This window comes from Patella vulgata, chromosome 3, assembly GCF_932274485.2.
Source record: "Patella vulgata chromosome 3, xgPatVulg1.2, whole genome shotgun sequence".
Taxonomy (NCBI): Eukaryota; Metazoa; Mollusca; class Gastropoda; family Patellidae; genus Patella; species Patella vulgata.
The window spans coordinates 44905615-44928806 of NC_065881.2; the positions used below are offsets into that span (position 1 = coordinate 44905615).

At 30.9% G+C, this 23192-nt stretch overlaps 1 protein-coding gene across 13 annotated transcripts in view; it reads left to right on the forward strand.

Annotated features, from left to right (window-relative positions):
• Window positions 1-23192, forward strand: part of LOC126815796 (FH1/FH2 domain-containing protein 3) — an 84138-nt gene that overhangs the window by 48710 nt on the left and 12236 nt on the right. For 9 of the 13 annotated variants that reach the window (XM_050541741.2, XM_050541737.2, XM_050541739.2 and 6 more), the window contains 14 exons: window positions 1725-1852; window positions 9503-9561; window positions 14831-14898; window positions 15492-15597; window positions 16220-16314; window positions 16615-16726; window positions 17131-17225; window positions 17478-17621; window positions 17867-17928; window positions 18110-18277; window positions 18498-18595; window positions 18931-19140; window positions 19631-20607; window positions 22800-22955. In XM_050541741.2, coding sequence (XP_050397698.2) covers window positions 1725-1852; window positions 9503-9561; window positions 14831-14898; window positions 15492-15597; window positions 16220-16314; window positions 16615-16726; window positions 17131-17225; window positions 17478-17621; window positions 17867-17928; window positions 18110-18277; window positions 18498-18595; window positions 18931-19140; window positions 19631-20607; window positions 22800-22955 — 2478 coding nt within the window. Of the gene's footprint in view, window positions 1-649; window positions 866-1724; window positions 1853-9502; window positions 9562-14830; window positions 14899-15491; window positions 15598-16219; window positions 16315-16614; window positions 16727-17130; window positions 17226-17477; window positions 17622-17866; window positions 17929-18109; window positions 18278-18497; window positions 18596-18930; window positions 19141-19630; window positions 20608-20868; window positions 21054-22799; window positions 22956-23192 lie in introns of those variants that run through there. The other 4 variants (XM_050541748.2, XM_050541746.2, XM_050541745.2 and 1 more) reach the window with 4 other exon arrangements.

Genomic DNA, 23192 nt, shown 5'->3' on the forward strand with positions numbered 1-23192 from the left:
TAAACTGTTTGAAATTTTAGGTTTAATATTATTTTCAAAATTAAAGCGATGTCGGGAGGATACATGCGGTTATAGCTTGATTTATTTTTTAAGTACTATTTATGTTATTCGTTTATTTGTTTACTTTTGATCAAATTCTCGAAACTAATACAGTCCAGGTAATCAGTTTACATATGCTTTAAGAAAATTGACATCAAATAAAAGTTCAGTAAACAAACTAGTGTTTTCTATGTAATGTTTACATTCTAAATACTACATCTTGTACAGTAAAAGGTCAAAAACACAAACCATAATATATTAATATATTTTTTACGTTGTTATCTTTTTATTTCAAACTTAACACCCACACTCATGTACCGTTAGTTTCCGTTTACTCCTACCTTATACCGAATAAATCAACTTTGAAGTGAGTGCATGCGATGGTTGGGGTCTCTCTTTTTTTTTTTTTTTTTGCTATATTTTTTCAAAACAACTTATCTCAAGGGACGGTGGACCGATAACTAGCAGGGCACAGATAAAGTTAATGGGTATAGGCCGACGTTTTTCAGTAATTCAATATCATAAATCTCGTTTGAGAAAGATTAGCTAACACACAAGCCAAGCCACATTCCGCGGACATCGTCAAAGGACAGACGTTGCCCATGCGCACTAACAGGTGAAAGGTTATTATTACAGACGAACGAAGAGATGACAGAATATAATGGCGACATTTACTTGTAGGATTCAATATTTAGACGATCGTGATCCATTTTCTAACACTAGTTTTCCTGAACCTACTCGTCCGCCATGTTATACATTCCTTACAACTACTGTTTTGATAAATCAAGTAGCAGGAGCTCACAAATTATTAAAATCACCACACAAGGTAAGTGTTTCTCCACCTCTACCGTTTTTCACCGTGTAATAGCGAGGAAGTTAATTTACATATTCAATTCAGGTGTTTGGATTATAAAAACAACATGTGATATACGGTATAGGTAATACATATAGGTGTTTAATTAACAAAATTGAATAATATACATTTAATATACAATAATTGTGGATATCAGTGTAGACGATACACACTTCTTTAGCTAAAGTCGGCTATCAACAACATCAAAGAAAAAGGTAGCCAAACCATCCAGGTGAGAGTGAACTAACCTTAGAAAAGCCTAAATACACCCGTATTGGGTTGGACTTTGTTTATATTTTCGAATTCTTGCCATATTCTTTCAGTTGGATGTCATGTTTATATATGTATTGATTTATTTTTCTTTAAAAACTCAACTTTTAATACAATTGTTGACGACATGTCTTGTCAAAAGAAAAGTTGACAAGAAATATCAATCTTGAAAAGAAAAAATCTTGCTCTATTCCTTAAAAATAAATCTGTATTTTGAATAAGTATGCTTTATAATTTCGAAATATTTTTTCCCTCATTTATTATAAAATGACATTATGTTAAGTTTAGTTTATGAGAATCATACCTTAATGCATTTAATTTGTAATTACACATGTCTGAATGGTTGGTTAAAACTAGATATTATCAGAATGAAAATATGATTGATATATAGTAGCTTAGGCAATCATTTGCATTATGTAATTATACATAATATTATAGATTTGTGGGTTAATATGGCTTAACAGGTAACTGAGCAGATTAGTAATACTTTGTTTAAAAGGTAGCCCTATGTACTAGTTGTCTATAAAGTAAGGTAAAAATAATGCTATTATTATTATTTCAGTTAGAGGATTGTGCTCTTCAAATATATCGTTATCATAGTGGTGCCTCTCAGGGAGAGTATGGAACTTATTTGGATTTAGAATCGAGTATTGATGAACAATCAGAGGAACTTGAAGGTTTCCAACAAGAGTGAGTATTTCTTCTTTTAATCCAGTCTATTATTTGTTAAGTGGTATCTAAACAATTAATTTATTGTTTTATATGAAACAGTATACATAGAGGAATGGATGCTCTTGCCTTGGTTCAGTAATTCTCGCTTTACCGTGCATGCAAAATGAAATACCAGTCTGAGACTGTTTTAATGATAGGCTTGGTGGCTTCCTTAGCATCCTCGCTAAAACTGGATTAATTTTAATCTTACAATCGGCATTCGTGTTATCTTCTTGTCAATACAGTTCATTTTTAACAAGAATCTGCTGTGCATCACTACAAGTTGACAAAACTTGCTGGAAATCACAAGGTTGTTCTAGACTGTTAGATAGCGTCCTTGATTCCCATTTGCGATAATGTATTTGTATTGCTTGTAGTATCATGTTTGACCATTGGAAGAATTTGGCACATGTAGGTGAAAATTTCACTCTCTAGGCAAAATTCTCCATCACAGGATGCATGGGACTGAAGTGAATAAAATATAACAATTTGTGTCAAAATGACCTAGGTAAAACATTTACTAAATGTTAACCTGATTTCATTTTATTTCTACTCTAACAATTGAAATGGCCCAACTGGTTAATTGACTGAACATACATGTACCTATGGTTCATTATAAAGGTTGCCTAACTATAATAAGTGGGTTTTTTATGTGGGAGAGTGAAAGATGGTCTATTGGCAAATAATGAGAATTGATTTTCTAATAGTGCATAGAATCTATCAAGGAATAATGAATTGCATTGATCATTATATAGAGAGCCAGTTATTATAGACCTTAAGATAGATTGGTTTTCTGCATTTCTTCATGCTTAGTGTAGGATGGTGTATCTGTTTTGTCAGAAATGTGTTTCTGTTTTTCTTGGTAACTAAGTTATTTCCCAATACACTGCTTGAACCATAATGGTTGATATAACTATGAGAAAACCATTACAAAGTTCTTCAAAATTATCCCAGAATATCTTAATGCAAAGCTTTCATGCCGTTTGAAATAAAAACAAATAAAATTCATCTACATATTAACAAATTGATTCTATGCTTCCTGTAACAATTCTGTTATGCTAAATAATTTACAATGTTCTCTACATGTATCAAACAATGGCTGTCATCATTCTAAAATAGACATATTGATTAATTATAAATTTGTGCTACATTCCATTACCTATTAATACTGTTTAAATTACCTTAATCCCTTGATGTATGTATCTTAATGAGCACAGTGGCCTATATTATATTCTACACTGATAGTGATAAAATATGTTTATAGCTTCCTTTTCTGTCTACAAAAAAAAAAGAAGAAAAAAAAGAAATGAAATTGATGGAACGAAACAGTTCCTCATACAAAACTTGAGACAAATAATACAGGGTTGCAGTATTCACATGGTATGCTTCTACTAACTGGACCTTCAGGACATCTTTTAAAGTCCATTACCAATTGTCCATTCAAAGATAATTTGTCTAAATTTAACACCTCTGTGCAAAATGAAGTGGACATTTAGAAATTATATTTCTCCTTGTTTGGAAATTTGAGTGGCCGAGTGCTCAAATATGTGTACTGTAGATCGTAACATCTGTTATCTATGCAAGTCGTGGGTTCTTTCCCAAGTTTGTACGTAACAAGGAGTTCAGTTACTAGTCTAACGGCATGTGTTTTCGAAGGCGATTGATTGAAATAAAAATATGCCATACATGACTGCTATTTTAATCATAGGCATTTATTTCACTGTCCCCAGACATACCATGGATAAATCATATGTCAAAATGTTCTAGTTGATTTAAAATAAGGCTGACACAATATATCTAGTTGTATTTTCTTATCTGTTCTATAAAATATTTGAAGTGAATGCTCAAAACCTCAGAGTAGAAGGTAAGTAAATGAGATTAAAGTAAAAGAAAGAATAGATTATATATTGTTAAATCATAAAAGTGAGCCCTTCTTTCTGTTTTCATTAATATTCAGTCACTTGGACTGTGTGTTGACATTCAAAAAGTATTTTTATCTATTCTCTGTATCTCTGATATTTCCGCTCGAACACTTGAGTACATGAATATATTTTTTACTTTGAAATGTAATAACAGCAGATTTCTAGATGTGTTTTGGTCGACACCTGATTCAATGTGATCATAAAGTTAAGAGTGAATAAATCTTTTAGGACTAAGTTATTATTCATTTGTTGTAGTTAATTGTCAGTAACCATATATATATATATATTAAGCTTTGGATTTCACACACGTGGTTGACTGTTGTTTAAATGACCCAACTGCAAGACAACACTCTATTGATCAGAACCATATACATGTAGTGTATGTCAGCAAACACTTTACTGTATGAAATAATAGTGAAATATCAATAAGAAATATCTTAGCGTTGACAAATTTTTGTTTCTAACTGTAAACATGCCCTATAATGAAATTCTTTACAAGGACCTGGTTTGTTTGCGAAACAGATATTTTCATGGGTTTCTCTATCCCTTTAGTAAAAGTGTAATAATCTTCAACAGTGGGTGTGGCATTGTTATGATTTTATCTTATGAAACTTGATTGTTGTTGAATGTGTTGTGTCTGTGGTGTAAATAATCTAGTTATGTCATACCATAGAATGACAATGATAACTTCTTTATTTGTTAATTTATGGGTGGGTGGATGACTGGTGACTGGTCTAACATGTGTGCTTTAGTTCTTAAGGTCTGTCATTGAGTTAAAGTGATGTGTGGTTTTAATCCCAAACTTGTACATGACAAGAATTTAGGTTACATGCTTAAAGGGACAATAACACTCTTGCTGGCTTGAAAGCTCCAGAAAATAAATAATATCTCTATCTAAGTAATAGATGTTTAAGTGTCCTACCTGTTGTGTAAATTATCCATTACATCCTATTTTACTTGTCCAGAGGGTTCGAAAATATTTTTAAATCGAAGTTTCATTTGAAAAGGTTTACGTTAGACATTTCAAACCATTATGTTGAATTTTTCAAAATTTTTAAATAAGGTGTGTTAAGATGAAATTTGTGTCATCAATTAATTGGAATATTCTAAAATAGTACAATTTGTTGACCAGAATAAAGATTGGGACATATTATTCAGTTACAGCAAGAGTGGTATTGAGACTTTAACCTTGTAGGTTTTCTGTGAGTCTTCAATTTTCCTCCCACTCTCAAGACCCTAAGTGATAATTGAAATAAAGTTGTACTGCATGTCAGTCCCAAATGACCTAATTTGTATTGAATGGCCATTAAGTCCCATTTCTCTGTCTAGCTGTTGTTAATTTAAATCTGTATACCATGTGGAGTTGGTAGTTAAGGTACATGTAGCTAGAACTTTAAGATGCTACACCTCTTTAATTTAGGTTGAAATAAAGTATCAAAGTATCGTTAATCAGATTTTCAATTGAAAAATCAAGCTTAAGTTGGTTTTATTCTGATTTTGGTGTCATTTGGGGCTTTACTTATTAAGACATGAACATGCTATCGATTGTAAAAATGTTAAATGTAGTTTTTACCAACTGAGATCCTGGTTGCAGATAAAAACTCCAATGATTCAAATTCCACAACTTGTTGTTAGGGTGGAGGTGATTAAGTTATACATCACAACAACTCAACCTCGTGCAATCCAGCATTCCATCTCTTTGGCAATGCACCTGTCATTTACTTTAATTAAGTCCTCTTCCAATAATAAGATACAACAATGGATTCCCAATGTCTGTTGTAACGAGGCTCTACTGTGCTAAAAACACTGATCCCATTGAACGTATTTAATACTTGACACATAATCTTATGGAGATCCCTACATCTGGTGCACTATTGCTCAACTACAAATTTTAAACCTGTACTTTTCAAGTTTTTGTATTTTGTGTTAAAATGGAAATTTGGTACAAAACTTAGACCAATATAATCTGGAGTTCTTATGCATATATTTTGGTAAATAATAAAAACTATTGGCAATTTTTATTAGAATTTGAAGAATCTTCCTTAAAATTTAGTATGAGCACAGAAAGAGATGACGGCTGTTGTGTTAGTATTAATTTATTAAAGAGCAATAGTGTGAATAAGTTTACATGATGTTGAACACATACTATCTCCCAAAATACATGTCCGTGTATGACATTACCATTTATTTTTGGAGAGAATCATCAATGCTTGGCTGCAGTTCCTGTCTGGTTGATAACCCCCCATGGTTTGCAGCACTACACTTCCTTTTAACAGGTCTCATAATAAATATATACACATAGTTATTAGATATCAGTTCAATTTTAAAAAAATAAAATAAAATAAGAAAAAAATTAGTACTTTCTCATCACAATACAATATTATTATTAATGTATAAATGAACAAAATACATATGATTTAATTAAACTTTTGGATAAACTTTTCAAAAAGTATTAAGATACTTGAAATGGCTACACATCATTGCTATGCATCAAAAGTGAAATTGTCGATTGCGTTGCTTGCATTTTATGTGTTTAAATAAAACCAATATTGTATAACTGACACAGTACATGTAGGTCACCCGTAATTTGTAAACATACCAATTTCTTATTAACAGTAATGTTTTAAAAACCAATTATTTGAGTAGAGTTCGTTCAAGTTCGTTGCATCATTAATCAAAATCACACATCAGATCATCCCAATTAAAAACTTTATTTTGACCTAAATCAAATAGGCTTAGCTGCTTTAATGTAATAATTGTATTTATTTTAGTTTATTAACATAAATATGGTGGGGGGGGGGGGGTCACAAGATATATCCAGTCAAAGTTCAGAATTTAATAAACATGAATCATACTAAATATGTTAACCCATTGAATAACTTTCTTTTGAATGTTCATAAAAAAAATATCAAGTAACTTTACAAAGAATAGACTATAACACAGTCAGTGATTCATATTACATGTATGTCTTTGATTCACATTGTAGATTCCTAATATACATGTACTGAATAGAAATAAACATGCTGAACTACATTTACAGTATCTGCATTTATGATAAATTTGACATGAAATAAATGTCATCATACTGAATGTATTTGAAAACACAAAAGTAGACCCCCTACGGTTATATTTGTTTAGTGAAGGTATAAAAGAGATTTTACATGTAATGCTATTGAAATATTATCAATATGTATCAAAGTTATGGAATAGAAAGGGTTTATTGTTTATCTCTGACCAGTTTTCTCATGATTGAATAGTATTCGGTGGATTGAAGGGGGTTAAGTGGCCCAACATGGGACATTGAAAATCTTAGAAAGTGTGTCTGCATATGTAAATGGTACTATACCTTAGGTCTCATCTACAAATTGCTAGTGCATGTCAAAAACTAGGGAAAAATGCCACTGTATGGGCAAAGCTCTAAATCGAAAAGACAAATGACCATAAAGAACAAGTAAAGTGTTGACAGAAAAAAAAATCAAACCCCAGTCATGTTCTTCATTTATTGAAAAATATTTGGAAAAAATGAACTATTATTATTATAGCTCTTAAGAGAGCTTCAATATTTTAATGGGATATACTAAATTCTCTAGAGATTATGAAATGAGTATGATTTTTTTTAATGAAGATAAAGTACACTAATAAGATCATTAAAATCCTTCACCTGTATAATACCTGTATATGTCCTACACAGATGAATGAACAAAGTAAACTGATAAGCAGCTGACATTCATTTCAAAATATAACCTTCTCATGTACGTAAAGAAATCAGATAAGAATTTGTGATAAATGTAAAAAAGACGAATATGTTCCTCTGTATGCAGCAGACTACATGGCGAAAGAGAGTATAATTATTAAGAGGCACAGAAAGCCAGATCATTCACTTATGCATGAATCTAAAAACTCAAATAAATCAATACTATTTTAATGTAAATAAGACATGCATGTTGGTCCCTAAATTAAGGATGTCTCCATCAGGTTGTTTTAATATACAGAAAATAAATAATGTGCATGTTCATTGCGTCATTTTGTTATACACCCACATTTAAATTTGGTCGTATATTGTCGTCACTCAGACGTCTGTTCATCCGGCCACCATTGCTTATCACACTACTGACTTTAAATGTGAAGATTACAAAAAATGTTGTAAAATCAATTTTTGATGTAGAAGATATGATTAGAACATTGATTAATATAATATTACAATATACTTATTTATAGATGTACATACCATAAAACTGATATCTAAATGGTTAATATCAACTTGATGGGGGTTTAATGCCCACTCAACACAAACTAGGTCATTTGGGGACTAACATGGTTTAATTTTATTTCAATAATTCGCTTGCGCGTAGGGGTCTTTAGCAGTGGGAGGAAACCGGAGGACCCAAGAAAAACCAACGAGGTTGGACAGGCGACCCTACTCCTTGTCACGTACAACCGGGGATTCGAAACCACGCCAGTTGACTCAATGACAGGCCTTATGATACAGCACACACATGCTAACCATTCGGCCATCCAACCCCCCATATAGGTACAAAGGGACCTGAATACTGAATAGAATATGATAGACATAGATATATCTGTAGGTAAAATTTCAACTGTTTTGGTTCTGATAAGAAATATCTAATTTAAGTATATTTTTATGTTCACTAATACACCCATTTATTTTTTAATCTAAGTTTTTTTCTTCCACGATAGAAAATTATTATCTCAATAGATAGAGATAGGTTTTAAACATTACACCAATGTGGCGAAGATTGGATTTTGATAATTTAATGGTAGTTAGTCTAACTTGTACTTCAGTCTGATCTGAATCTGGATCAAGTCTGTTAGATTTGTGTTTTTGACTGCTTGCACTGGTATCTATGAATTCATTTCATTTAGTCAATTAAATTGACTAGACACCATAGTTACATCATGTCCCTGAATTTAAACACTTTCATCAAATAAATGGTTTATTGACTTTTCTCTCTTTCCCTTTAGGTTACCCTAACTTATCTCCATCATTTCATCATAGTTTACTTATTATTGTGTCCTAGTTGGACATCCAACCTAACAAAGTCTATTTACCCAGCCATTGATTTGCCTGGACAACTGACAGTTTCATTGATAAAAGAACAATAATATATTGACGTGACAATGGATCACACTTGAAAATATGATAAAGAAAGAAACACATTAGAACACATTCCTTTATTGACAATTGTAAATGTACATTACTAGGGGCATTCACTGCTATTTATTATAATTCCTTAAAGATACATTATGGAAGATTAGATAAACAGCTGGCAGTTCTCACTATAATAGTTAAAAACTAGATAATATAAGGGAATATGCTGAAAATTCTAGTGAAATTGCTCCACTCTGAACCGATATATTAGCATTCTAATTTTTGGCCTAGCCTCGATCATCATTATTAAAGTCAGTACAATAAAATAGATAGTCTCGATTATCCATTTTGTATTAAACCATCAATGAGCATTGAGCAGCAAATCAGATTCAAATCCAGTGAACATCCGACACATAAGATGACATAAAGAGTTGATTAAGGTCTTTTCATGTTAATAAATGTCTAATTAATAGTTTATAACATTTCACTAATTTCAGACCCAAAGAAAGACCTGCAATAGGCAGATTTAAATCTTGCATAATGTATGTTTAAGTAAATGATAATTTGCATCTGTTTGCTTTTTTTTTTATCTTTCAGACGAAAGAACACACTTATTCTTCGAACCCAGCTTACTGTAAGAGTTCATGCAATTATCGGTAAGTTAAATTACTGAAAAATATTGATCAGATTGAATGCTGGTTTTACTGTTTGAATATTTTAAGTTATTACATGTATTTGAATGCTGTTTGAATATTCTATTCAAATAATATTTTGACAATATTTGGTGCATTTTCACTCTATAAACTGCGTATCTTTCAAATCGATATTCTCCTGTGTACTTATTTTTGAATATTTATATTGAATTAATGTTATTAAGTATTTTCCATATCAAACAAAAATTGGTTGAATTACATGAGTTTTTATTGACATTGAATAACGAAAAACTATTTGAATTCAAATATTGTAATATTTGTGTGAGCACCAAATAAATATTCATTTTAATCATGCAATTTAGTAACAGTTCATTGCTGGTTTTTCTTCCCAATGATTTATTACAAAATATGTTAAGAAGCCCCGGGCGGTTTATTGCTAATAATAGCTTTAATGATTCCATTTACTGCATATTATATAAATGCACGAAAGATGAGAGAATGTATAAAAAGGATATTCACACTGTAATTTAAACACTAATATTATCACTTATGACATACCAGAATTAAACAAAATGGACTCTCAAAGTCGTTTATTTAAAATAAAGGGGCAGTTTTTAAATGTTTTCTTTACAGATTTTAATTGAAAGTATTTGACAGCTTTAAGCCATTTCTAAGCACCCTAAAAACATACTTACAGGAAATATTTCAATTATTCTATGAAATGGTGGGCCTTTTTATATCTATGGTAATTTACTTAACATTGCATAGTTCTTTCTAAACACAGCAAAGCCGACCCTATAGGATAGAGACATAATATAATAGAATAAAATTTGAATACTCATCAATATTAAGTGGTTCTTGATTTCTTAACATTAAGGATGAGAACATCAATTCTGAAGTTTAGGATGACATTCTTTATATTGATGGTGTCAGTGATAATTATAGTCTACAAATACTTGATTTAATGAAATATTGACATTATAAAATGAATTCAACAGATTGTCATGGTATAGGGGTAAATTAAATCAGTTTGTTTGATAGTGATTTATAACCACAGACGACTGACTATTATATGGTTTGTGAAGTGTTATTATAGAAGTTTTATGTTATGATTGATATTTGAATTATGGGGAATTCCTTCTCATTCTCACACTACTCTAAATTCCTAACTTCTTTTCTTCACAATACAAGAAGACATTCTTTACCAGTGGGAATTAAGAAAGAAAATATTATGTTAGCCCAGTCTATTGTGATTTTGTTGCAGTGACTTGATCATTTCAATGCTGGCATTTTGGCTAAAGGCTGCCATTTTAATGAACATGTTTGTTAAACACTTGAAATTTTGAACTCTGCCCTTTGATCACTCAGAATATATTGAATTGAAATATTTTAGTATAACACTCATTCTTTAAATGGAGCAGCGTACTAGATTTTTTTGGTTTTTTTTATACATTTATTCAAGAGAATATTACTACTAATTGCCAACAATGAAATTTTCTTGAGATGTGTTAAAAATTTAGAGTTTAATTAAATCGTGTACCAAAAGAGCTAGTCTTGCTTTGGAAATAACTGATTGATTAGAAATTAATTTTTGATTTAAAATAATTGTACCAAATCACTACATGTATATTGGACACATTCATCAGTCCAAAGCCCACCTCACTATCCTAAATTAGGCACCATTGTATATGTATATTTAAAAATATATTCCTGATAAAAAATTTAAAGGAAATTTCCTTAACAATCACATCAAGTGATCTGAATGATCATTTTATTGACCATGGTCAGTATTTGTCAAAACATGCTATGCAGGAAAATGAACATTTGCTGACATATACATATTTACACACTTACTCCATGTTGATCATCTAACATGTAGTATTGTCATGTTTCACTATAATCTGATAAATAAACATTTGATTAACAAAAGACACAACATGCAATTACATGTCAACATTTAAACTTTGAGAAAATATTTTGATTTTTGCAGTCATTTAAAAAATGGTTGTTTCCCATTCTATTAACATTAGGTTGGTGTCTCTTATAACTGTTTACAGGGGTTGATTAATTTGTACAAAGAAAAAATCTTATCCGCTTATAGTGTTGATTAAAACAATGATTTCCTGCTGGTGCTTTGATCACCTTTATGGTCACGGTGGCCTAACTCTTTTCTCACAGTGGTTGATCTAGCCTTTTGTATCATGAGAAATCGTTACCCCAAACTTCAATGATGGGTACATTGAGGTAGGCACATAGAGTCATATTTCTACTTTAAAACCTTTTTATTATTGTCTGGATTTGGTAGTAGAACACTAAAAACACCTTTAAAAAATGTAATTGATAACTTTTTACACTTACAAAAAGCTAAAACAAAATTGTTTAATACATTGTACACACATCATTAGGTAGTGAATTGTATGAGATACTACTGAATGTAATGTAGATTTATCTATTATATGACCTAAGGTTATCCTTGATATGGTAATATAGAGTGTTTAGACACCTGGTTACAGGTTGTAATGATGGTATTATAGAGATAAACTTTAGTTACATCACACACTATGATGTATACTCTATAATATATCCTATAATTATATTGACCTATGAGATGCAAGTATATATTTATTAGATAGACCTTTAAATACTATATACTATAATGTTAAGTTGAATCAAAATTAACTGTTAGTCACCTTCAGAGGTCTGGAACATGATATCAATATTGCTCAATAAATTCTGGTAGTTTCCAGCATATTTTACTTTATACTCACTTTTACTCAGACATCATAAAGGTAGAAGGGTTAGCTCAGAAAGTAGAATTTATTTCCCTTTAAGAATTAGAGCTTGATAATCCTCACATACTGAGCCCACACTAGGGCATGACTCGGACAAGTTTGGCATAGTTCAATGATATATTGTTCATTTTCTATACTACTTTAGAGTTTACCTGAAATAAGTTACATGGAAGATAAACAAAGGATAAAACATTTGTTTTTCACAACTATAGGCAAATTCATGTCAATTTACCTATACTTAATAGAGATGCTTAATGGTTATTCGAATAGTGCGTTGAGTAAAAAAATATAGGAAGGGGAACTAGATTCTAAAATTAGGCTAAAACAAAATCAAATATCGGATATATATACAGTTAGGAGTTCGTAAAGTACATTAACAGTACATTAGTGATAAAATCTCTTAAGAATATAACATATCAAAATATAGATTGTAGGTAAAGCTTGGCTTTATGACAATACAATTGATTTTATGCTAGATTGACTAATGCAGTTTATTTAATTTAACACACATGGGGTATTTTTACATAAAAAAGAACAGTGATATGCAGGGATATTTTTTAAAGGAAACTCATGTACACTATTGGTTGTTCTATACTATAAATTCAGTTGACTAAACAGACAAACTGTATTAAAGGATTTACTAGATTTTGTGAATTGAATTGAAAACTAGTTTTTTTAAGCTAGTAGAGGATTTTGGTCCTGGATCCACAGGCTAATGTCAGTTATAAAGGTGGTGGACAAAAAGTAATACTTTTTTATGCACCCGCATTTCATTTCAGTTATCAATTTTATTCAGTTATTGTCTCTGACCCAAATTTAATTTTTTACAAAAAGGTTTATGTAAAGATTCCATAAATAACAACTTGTATGTACGTCACTAAAACTTACATTCATTGGATAAAAGGAATACCCTACTTTTATATTTTATTACCAGTATCTTCACATATTAGGCAATCAAGATATATAATAATACTTAATCGCTTATTGTACCACCAGGTAGAAAATCATTATATTTGTTGACAGATTGTTCAGAATTCACTTGTTATATTTAAATATCTCTTTCATACTGCTAGACTTAACTAGATCACACTATAAAATGCTTATTATGACCACCTGTGTCAATATTTAAGAGTTAATGAGAATTTTCAGTAACATATCTGTTACAAATTCCTTTAAAAATCAGGCTCTTGCAATGAAATATAACAGTTACTTTACTTTTCTATTGAAATAGAAATTAAAGATAATGTACTAATTAGCTATGTAAATTTGCAATTCAAGAAAAACATACATACACTGTTTGTTAAACTTAAAGTTAACATCAAAAATGTTTTAGCAGTCGTTATTCCCTGACATTTGGAATTTAAGTAATTGCTATCCATGAATAATAATTACATGTCTAGTCAGACACCGCAAACAGACGTCAGAGAGAGAATTTTAGTAGATCTATATGTGTATATTTCTTTTTTTGCAACATACTAATAGTTTGCAATTGAATAGAAAATATATCTAATACCGTAGAAGACAAAAATATTTAATCTTGACATCAACAATAGCATGCCGTTACTTTTAGAACATTCCATTACAGAATTTATATAGATGCCAGTCTGAAATGTTAACTTTACTTTAATCATAAAGATGAATTTTAGCCAGTAGATAAAGTGTATACTGGTAGATCAGAAGACACGTTCATTCTTTAGGCCAGTAGAAGCAGAACAGTAGGATGTTAAACCCCATTCCATTTCATTTATTGAACAACTTGTATTGAACAGCCCAGGCTCAATTTATGCCTGGTTCATTGCTACACTCATTTAAAAACATGGCTATGGGATTGAATTTGACCCTTTGTTAACCTTTCACACCAAATTATCTTAATTTGTAGTAAATGATTAGGCTGGTAAGTTAATAGGCTATTGACTGGATTTATTTACATTGTGTTACATAGTTTACAAGCTGTTTGACAGATAATTTTTTGGTAGAGTTAAAATCAATTACCTGTTATCTCTTATTAGATCAGACAGCCATTATACCCTAATATGTATGTGCTTCATTAGAACAGGTGGCTTAAGATATACTAAATATACCATATAATGACATGTATGACTTATATATATACAGAAATAAAGTTGTTTTAGTAAAGAAAACTGGGTTTTTGCAGTACTTTCCACTTAATTCAAGGTGTTGATTTTTGTTATATCAACATTGGAGTTGTGTAAATTTTCGTTTTAAAAAATGTTTTAATTATAAATGTTTAATTAATAATTTTGTTAATGATACATGAATATTATTTTATCGTGCATATTATTATATCCATTATAGTTCATTGGTTGTAACCATGACATTATTACATCACATCATTTGTTGGAATTGGTAAAGTTTGCCTGAAGAAGCTTAATAAAGCGGAAAGTAACACCTGAGAGTAGCTTTAACTATAACCTTTTTCTATATATATTTTACTCAACATTGATATTTTTGTTTTTCAGAAAAACTTCTAAATTCAAGTGGAAGAGATTTAAGAAGAGCATTATTTTCATTGAAACAGATATTTCAGGTATTTTTTTTAAAAATTCCTCTGAATTTTTGTGTGTGTGGGTGTGTGTGTGTGTGTGTGTGTGTGTGTGGGGGGGGGGGGGTGATGAGTTGGGCTTTGTATACCTTTACTGTCCATCATATTGTTAGGTTTTTAAAGTTTGGGTCAAATATTTGGGATGCACTGTCTGCAATATCGATCACTTCGATGGAAGCAGACGTTAAATAAAGCTATTTCACACACACACACTGTTTATGAAATTGTGTAAAGTACCATTGTCAAATACGTCAAGTTGAATACTGGTGTATAATACAGGGTAGACATACAATAAGTCAGTCATTTCATAGCCCTTTCCTGTATCTGTAATACAATGGACTTTGACTAGCCCACTGTTAGTAGATGCAAAGACTGTCCACTTTCCCCTCCTTCTCCCTCTGCCTCTTTCCAAATTCACCTACCTAATTGAACAGCTTTCTCCCAAAATCGCTACTTTTGCTAAGAATTATATGAAAGTATTAAATACAAAGCCTCAACGTTCTTTTTCAAAATTTAGGTTGTAGTATAAGATATTATGACTTTAACAAAGTTATAAAGAAATTTCGTTTTTATTACAGGAAGATAAAGATCTTGTACATGAGTTTGTCAATAATGATGGATTGGATTGTCTTATTAAAGTTGGAGCTGAAGCAGATCAAAATTACCAGAATTATATACTTCGAGGTAAAAATGTATATTATAACTTTGTTTATTGTCATATAATAATCTATTTTTTCTGTAAAAAAAACACCTCATTTTCCTTGGTGTCTGATAGCAAAGTAAATGCATGGATATATAGTATGATGAGTTCCAAACAATGGGTGAATAAGTGCTAGACATTTTGTCTAAATAGTTATTCACTTGGGGTATTGATTGAAAATTTTGTCTCTCACTTATTAGCTTTATGTATTGTTGGATAATTAGAGAAAACTTGGATGAATAAGTTTATGATGAGTTTCCAACAATGGGTTAATAATGGGTTATATTTTGAACCTTTCACAATTTGTCTATTCACTTATTTGCTTTAAGTATTGATGTAAACTTAGAGAAAATTTGATTGAATAAAAAAAACAACACATTTTTATCCTTTGGAAATGGTATTTGAAAAATGAATAGCATGTAATTCAAGGACAGTATTCCACATGTGATTTTCATTTTAGCTGTTCCACATGGAGCATGTGACAAGATATTTAAGATTTTGGTTATTTCCAGGGGAATAAAAATTACTGTTGTTTTATTTTCTGTAAAAAATCAACGAAGTGAAAGCATAAGTTTTGATAATAAAATCAAGTTGTATATTTTGTAGCCTTGGGTCAAGTGATGTTATATATTGATGGTATGGAGGGAGTTATCAGACACAATAACACTATACAGTGGTTATATTCCCTACTAGCAGCTAGGGTGAGTAAAATACTGATTCAGAGATAAAAAGGGTATCATTGGGACTTTAGAGAAAAATACTGAAATCTTTCATACTATGTGCAGAGAATTCGCATAAATATTATTCTACATGCACCAGAAATATCATTTTGGATGGAGACCTTTCTCAGAGTAATCATTGAGTGCTATTTGTATTATTATTTTTGTTCTTTTTTCCCTTATGCAAAAGAGCCCAGCAACTCTCTAATTTTTGCAGCAGAAAACATATTTCCTTATTTTTCGTCTACTTGTATTAATGAATATTTTATTTTAATTTGACAGGGAAGATTAGTGGTGAAAACAGCTTTAAAGTTATTATTAGTATTTGTAGAATATACAGAATCGAATACAATACAATTACTGAAAGCTATAGCTGCTGTAGATTGTAAAAGAGGTTAGTCTTCTTGTTTCTTTACTTCTGTCTGTCAAATGATTAATTGCTCTGATTAATTTTAATAACATCTAGAGACAAGTTTAAGAAAATCTTACTGTGGCGTCTGCTATAAAATACTCTTCAAAACCAATGAAATATTCAAGACATCATTTCTCTTTGCTAAAAGTAGGAGGCCAAAACTTTTGCATATCATTTTAGATTGGCAATTATATTCAGTGTTGACCAATCAAATGCCTCAGTAAGGAAGGATTTATCTTTGGACTGAGATAAATAACAAAGAAAGGAAAGGACACAGAAAATCGTTAATTATTTTAAATAGGTTGTGTTCGTGTTCCATACAATATATTAAATTGAATAATTAAAATAAACTTTGTTAATGTCATCTGTTTTTTTTTCATCTAAAGGTGGTCGTCCTTGGATCAATATTATCAACATTCTAGATGAAAAAGATGGTAGTGATTCAGAACTTTTAGTTTATGCAATGACTTTAGTTAATAAGGTAACATCTTTTAATTTTTGGGAATCAAAAATGGAAAATGATTGGGGAATTGCTCATTACATATTTTGCATATGCCCAATTGAAAAATAGATATCTCATCAACATGAAATGTTTTATTTGACCCAAATTCAAAAATAATAAGAGTTGCAGTGCCCAGCAATTTAGTCAAATGTCCAATAGTTGAAAAAATAAGCTATATCCAATATAAATTGTTTCAGTTCTTATTTGAATGGATTCTTATGTTTTTTTTAGGTTTTGGGAGCTGTTCCAGATCAAGATACATTTTATGATATAACTGATGCATTAGAGGAACATGGTATGGAGAAAATTACTCAGAAACATATGTCTCGTAAAGGAGCTGATTTAGATCTTCTTGCTCAGTTCCAAAGCTATGAGGTCAGTATCCCGATTATTGACAAACTTGTTAATCATTGTTACATATTGTTTGATTTTTTTTATGCTAACCTTCATATTTTTGATTTAGAATTAACTGGTGATGTTTGAGGTGTGTAACAGGAAATATACGCACAGATGAAAAAATACAACTTTTATTTTTTTTAAAAATGACCCTGAAAAATTTTGTCAATCTCTTCAAAAAATTAGGGATTAATGATTAAATTTAGCAACTGTTTTTTTTCCAGGCTGCACTAAAACTTGAAGATGGAGAGGACTGTAGAAATATAGGTCAACAAGAAAACCTAAGGTAATAGTTAACTTATTTTGTAAACACAGTGAACAAAAGATTTCTATCAATAACCTTCTACAATCGCTTGCTATTGTTGAAATTTTTAATCATTCAAATTAATTTAGAAAAGTGTTCTGCTTTTCATTAATCTGTATATTTGCTAGTAAATGTAATAGGTGAAATATGAATTTATCTTTAGGCAAGTACCTCGAATGAAAAGTGGAGATGAAAGTCGTAAAAGTCGTAGAAGTCTTGGTAGTGGGCAGCAGAAACTTTTAAAATCTCAAAGTACACCTATTTTGCCACCACATATAGAAGAGTATGATCCTGCAGAAGCATTGCGACAAAAACGGAAAAAGGATGCAGAGTAAGTAATTCCTTGAATTATTACTATATCATTTGAATTATTTAATAAATCATAAACTGTTAGAAATGTTTGAACAAATTTATTGTAAAAAAAAAAATGGTATATGTTGTTTCAAAAAAGTGCTAATCTTTTTTTTATTATGTCATGGTTTGAGCAATATCCCTAAGTGGTAAGGATTAAAATGTATTATTATTATTATTGAATGTTGAGTTTCTAACAGTTTCAGAATACCACCACAAGAAGAATTAGAAGTTCAACAACCAAGATCTCGTACCAACAGACGGTCACTTCCAGCAGATGCACAGGGTCAAGATCAATGTAAGTAGTACTACAACATTAGTGAAACACTAACAATATTTATATCTATATGTATAGAGACTGCTGTGTTTTAATCATTAACAACATAATCAACTTTTCATTTTATAAATACCTTAAATATATGTACCTAATCCAAAAATCCTAACAGCATTTCAATCCTTAACAAGGTGTGAAATTCAATTCAAGAATCCCATTTTACCCTTAAAATTTTACCCATAACTAATTTTATTAGTTTATTGGAAAATTAAATTTAGATCAACATACAGATTAGAAATGTTAACTTGTGTGTGAATGAAGCATGGTGTTTTAATTGATAACCGCATGTTTGCCAACAGATTTAAATGTAACCCGTAGAGAGAGAAGAGAAAGACAGCGAACTCAGATTAAACTACAGCAGGAGTTAGTTCAATCTACAGAAGGAGATCGTTTTTCTATAGCCAGTACTTCATCCACTAGTACGACTAGTAGTAGTGGTTCTAATCAACCAGAGTCTTCATTAACTACCCCGTCCTTACATAGTTCACAAAGTGATTTAGATGTGTTTGGTAAGGCAACAAATCATTCTAACATTTTAATTATTTTTCCCTCATAATTTAGTGGGCATGATAACCTAGATATGTGATTATTTTTACTAACTATCATTGTTTATATAGTTTTTATACAGTCAAAGTTAAGAATTATGGTTTTTTCGTGAGCCACAGTGACTCAGTTAGTAAGGTGCTGGCTCAGTAGCCTAGTCTTTTTAGATGGGACAAAAAACTAAGGTCCTGTGAACACATTGGCCTGTATGCAAAAGAACCTATGACAATTGTTGTCTAGGCAAATTTCCTTGAATGGCATATGCTCGCATTCATTAGCCCAGTAGGTGCTTGTATGAGTTTCTATGTTTCAAGATTTTAATACTTTTATTTCACTTAGACATCACTTTACTATAAAGGAATTTCTATTGTATCAATCATGTATTTATGTTAAATATTATCAGATTGTTTTATATAGTATTATATATTTATGTTGTTATATTGATATTTATTTCAGATGCTTATCCAAATAAAGACATGGGTATGTCCCAGTTGAATGAATCGGGTTATCAAAGTTTTGATCAGAATTCTCTAGACACTAGAAATAATATAGAAAATGACAATCATAATCGAAATAATAATAGAAATTACCGTTCTCATGAAGAGGAAGTGTGTAATAATAAGAACCGATTTGGCGGTGATGGAATCTCACAGCGCCGTGATAGATTTCATGAAGAACAAAATGGACATATACCAAATAAAAAACCAGGTGTTACTATACATACTGATGGAACAGTGTCAGATGCCAAAAATCGGTTTGTTAACAAAGAGGAAGAGAGACTTCCATTGGAAACTGGTCGTCCAGTTGGTGATTCTACTGGTTTGATTGGTAAAGCAATGGAAGGGTTAAATAAAAAGACACCTTTCACTCCAAAACAACCAGAACCTCAACAGCCTGCTAAAGCACCAGAGCCCAAAAAGACCGAGAGTGACATGCAGTGGGAGAGAATTGCTAGAAGATTAAAGCGACCCCTAAAACTTAAAGATATGGACTTTACTGATCTGAAGGATGAAGATGATCTTGACTTGTTTGAACCGCCTCAGATGCAAATGCCCGGTGGAATGCCACCTCCCCCACCTGGAATGCCACCACCTCCTCCTCCAGGAATGCCCGGTATGCCACCACCTCCTCCACCCATGATGCCAGGAATGGCACCTCCTCCCCCTCCTCCAATGATGCCTGGTATGCCACCACCACCCCCTCCACCAGGTTGCCCATCTCCAACTCCTCCGCAAACTGGTCCACCACCTCCAGGGGCTAATCTACCAAAGAGCAAGAAAACAATCAAAATATTTTGGAAGACGATTCCTGGCGATGTGACTGTACCAGGTTCAAAGATCGAAACTATTTGGAAAGATCCAGCACCAATCAAACTAGATATTGAAAAATTGGAACATTTGTTTGAAACAAGAACCAGTGAACTCAAACAAAAGGTGATGCTTTTATAACTTTTCTATAAATATATGAAATTAGAACTTAATGGCTTAAAATCTTAAAAAGATAAGATTATTACGTATTTTCTAATTAGATAATTTCTATAATTTTACATTCAAATTATAAATAATATTACATTTACAGCATACATTGAAATTATAAGATTTTGAATTTTGAAAAGATATTTTGATTGCTGAATTTTGAAATAGCATTTTGTAATCATTTGCACATTTATTGAATTTGATGGGAGATATTGTTTTGTGAATTTCGATGTTCTGCAATGATCTTTTCACTATATGGGACTAGAGATGTATTAGCTGGGTTGATTTGATGTATTATTGATGTTAATGTTCATTATGTGAGCTATGATTTTTTCTTTCATATATGACTTGATGCTGTGATCTCGTGGCCGTTGCTAACTGCATGTTTTTAATAACAGGACCTGGTAAGAGCTTTTAATGTTAGAGCAATAATTAAAATACATGTGATATACATGCATAACTGCTATAAATAGTTCAGACTTAGGAATATATATATCTAGAGTGTAAAAGTGTGAAGCAGTGTTAGGGGTTGAATGTTGTAGTTAGTAAATATTTTATAATTGAAAGAAGATAGTAAGATGACCCTTGTTCTTGACTAATAAGTGTTGATGAATTGAGAAAGATCTGCTTCATATTTCTTTTCTTATTCAAACAAACGCAGCTAATTTTAGTATGATTATCAGTGTCTACTGGAACGACTGTCTGAATCTCAACAGTAAAAATACCACTTTGAAATATGATTAAACACTCTGTTTTCCACAGTATCGAAACTTGCATAAACACAGAATAAAATGGCCCTTTTCCAGTGAGTTTTTAATAGTTCAGTAGACAATAGTACAAATAATCGTTTATATCATCTTGTATCCTAGGTGTAAAATACATGCACGTTTTTTTTGATATAAGTTCACTCCATCTAAAATTACTCAATCTCAGTACCTGTAATCAATTTGCAAATTTCTTAAATTCGTGCCTGTGTAGTAGTTCCGTTAGATATTATTAACTCATCTCAGTGATCAATTTATAAAAGCCCCTCTATTGTTTTATATTTGAATTTCACCAGAACCTCAGAAGCTCTGTTAACTGTTTTGTTTAGATTTTGGTAGGTCAAATCAGAAATACTTATTAGTAAGATTAAGGGTCCCAGATTCAGTGTTGTATCTCAATATATATCAGTGTTTTGTATATTGTGAGCTTGACAAATAGTGGAGATAGATAAATGTTGTCATTGTATTAGATAGAACTTAAAATTGTACCAAAAAAAACACCATTTTAGACAACAGTGACCTACTTATCCAACATAATTCCTTGTATTTATAAACAACAGGTCCACTCTAAGCTGTGTTTCAAGCTTCGTTTGGTCTTGTGTTCAAGGATGTTGATTTTTTGTGTTTTTTGTTTGTGAAGAAATGTTTTAGTACTATTTGAATTTGTATGACAGCATGGTGGCCTTGATCCTTCCTTTCTTTCACTATTACTGAGTACTGCCATTATGAAAACCTACCTGTCTGCGATATTTCAGTTTCAAACAAAGTTATATCCTAGATAATACATTTTATTTGTATTGTCTGTGGAATGAAACAGATTCTATTTGATATTATAGCATGCCTCCTGTTCTATACAACATCTAAATAGTGTAATCTCTATACTACTAAATATTGTTCATTTTTAACTTTAATTCAAAAGGGATTTATTCTTTAATCTTTTAAAACCACTTTGTATTCTTTTCTAATCTTTCTGTGCATCCTCTATTATGGATCAAGGCTTGAACTGTTGTGTTATCAAATCAAAAATAAGTGGATGTAATTTGTTTAATCATTATTCGATCAATAAAATTATCATCTATACATAAATACTAAACTTTCATCCAAAAAGCTTCAATGTCTTCATAATCATAATCACTCAGTGTTGTTCATTACTTGTCAAGTTTGATTTGTATGTCATATATTTTATTTTCTTCTTTGAAAAATCTGACACGGAATCATGCAACAAGAATATAATTGATGTGTTTCATAAAATCAAAAAGCTGATAGTCAGTACAAATTATGTTTAATTAAAATTTGTATGATGGTGTATGCTTCCAAATCAGATTATTCAAATCCATGTAAATCATTTATCACCAGTTACTCATATATGCCATAATATTATAACAGAAAACTGATACGTCTGGGAAAAAAGAAATTACAGTATTGGATCCTAAACGTTCAAACGGTATCAACATCAGTTTAACGGTACTACCCCCTCCAAGAACTATCAAAGCTGCTATATTGAAGATGGATAATTCTATTATGAACAAGGAAAGTATAGAGGTATGTCAAATGGTATTAAGTAATAGCTGTAGTCTAACAAGTTGATATATTGTATGTTTTATTCTCAGATCTAAGCAGTTAAATTTATGTTAAAGTAGTAATTATGTTAAGAAGAAAAGCATTAATTTTTAATTACATTTTTTTGGCTTGTGTCTTTCCTTTTTAAATAAATGTCTCTCTTTATACCCCATTCTGAATAAAATCTTATAACGAATCTGATTTTATTTAGACTGTGAT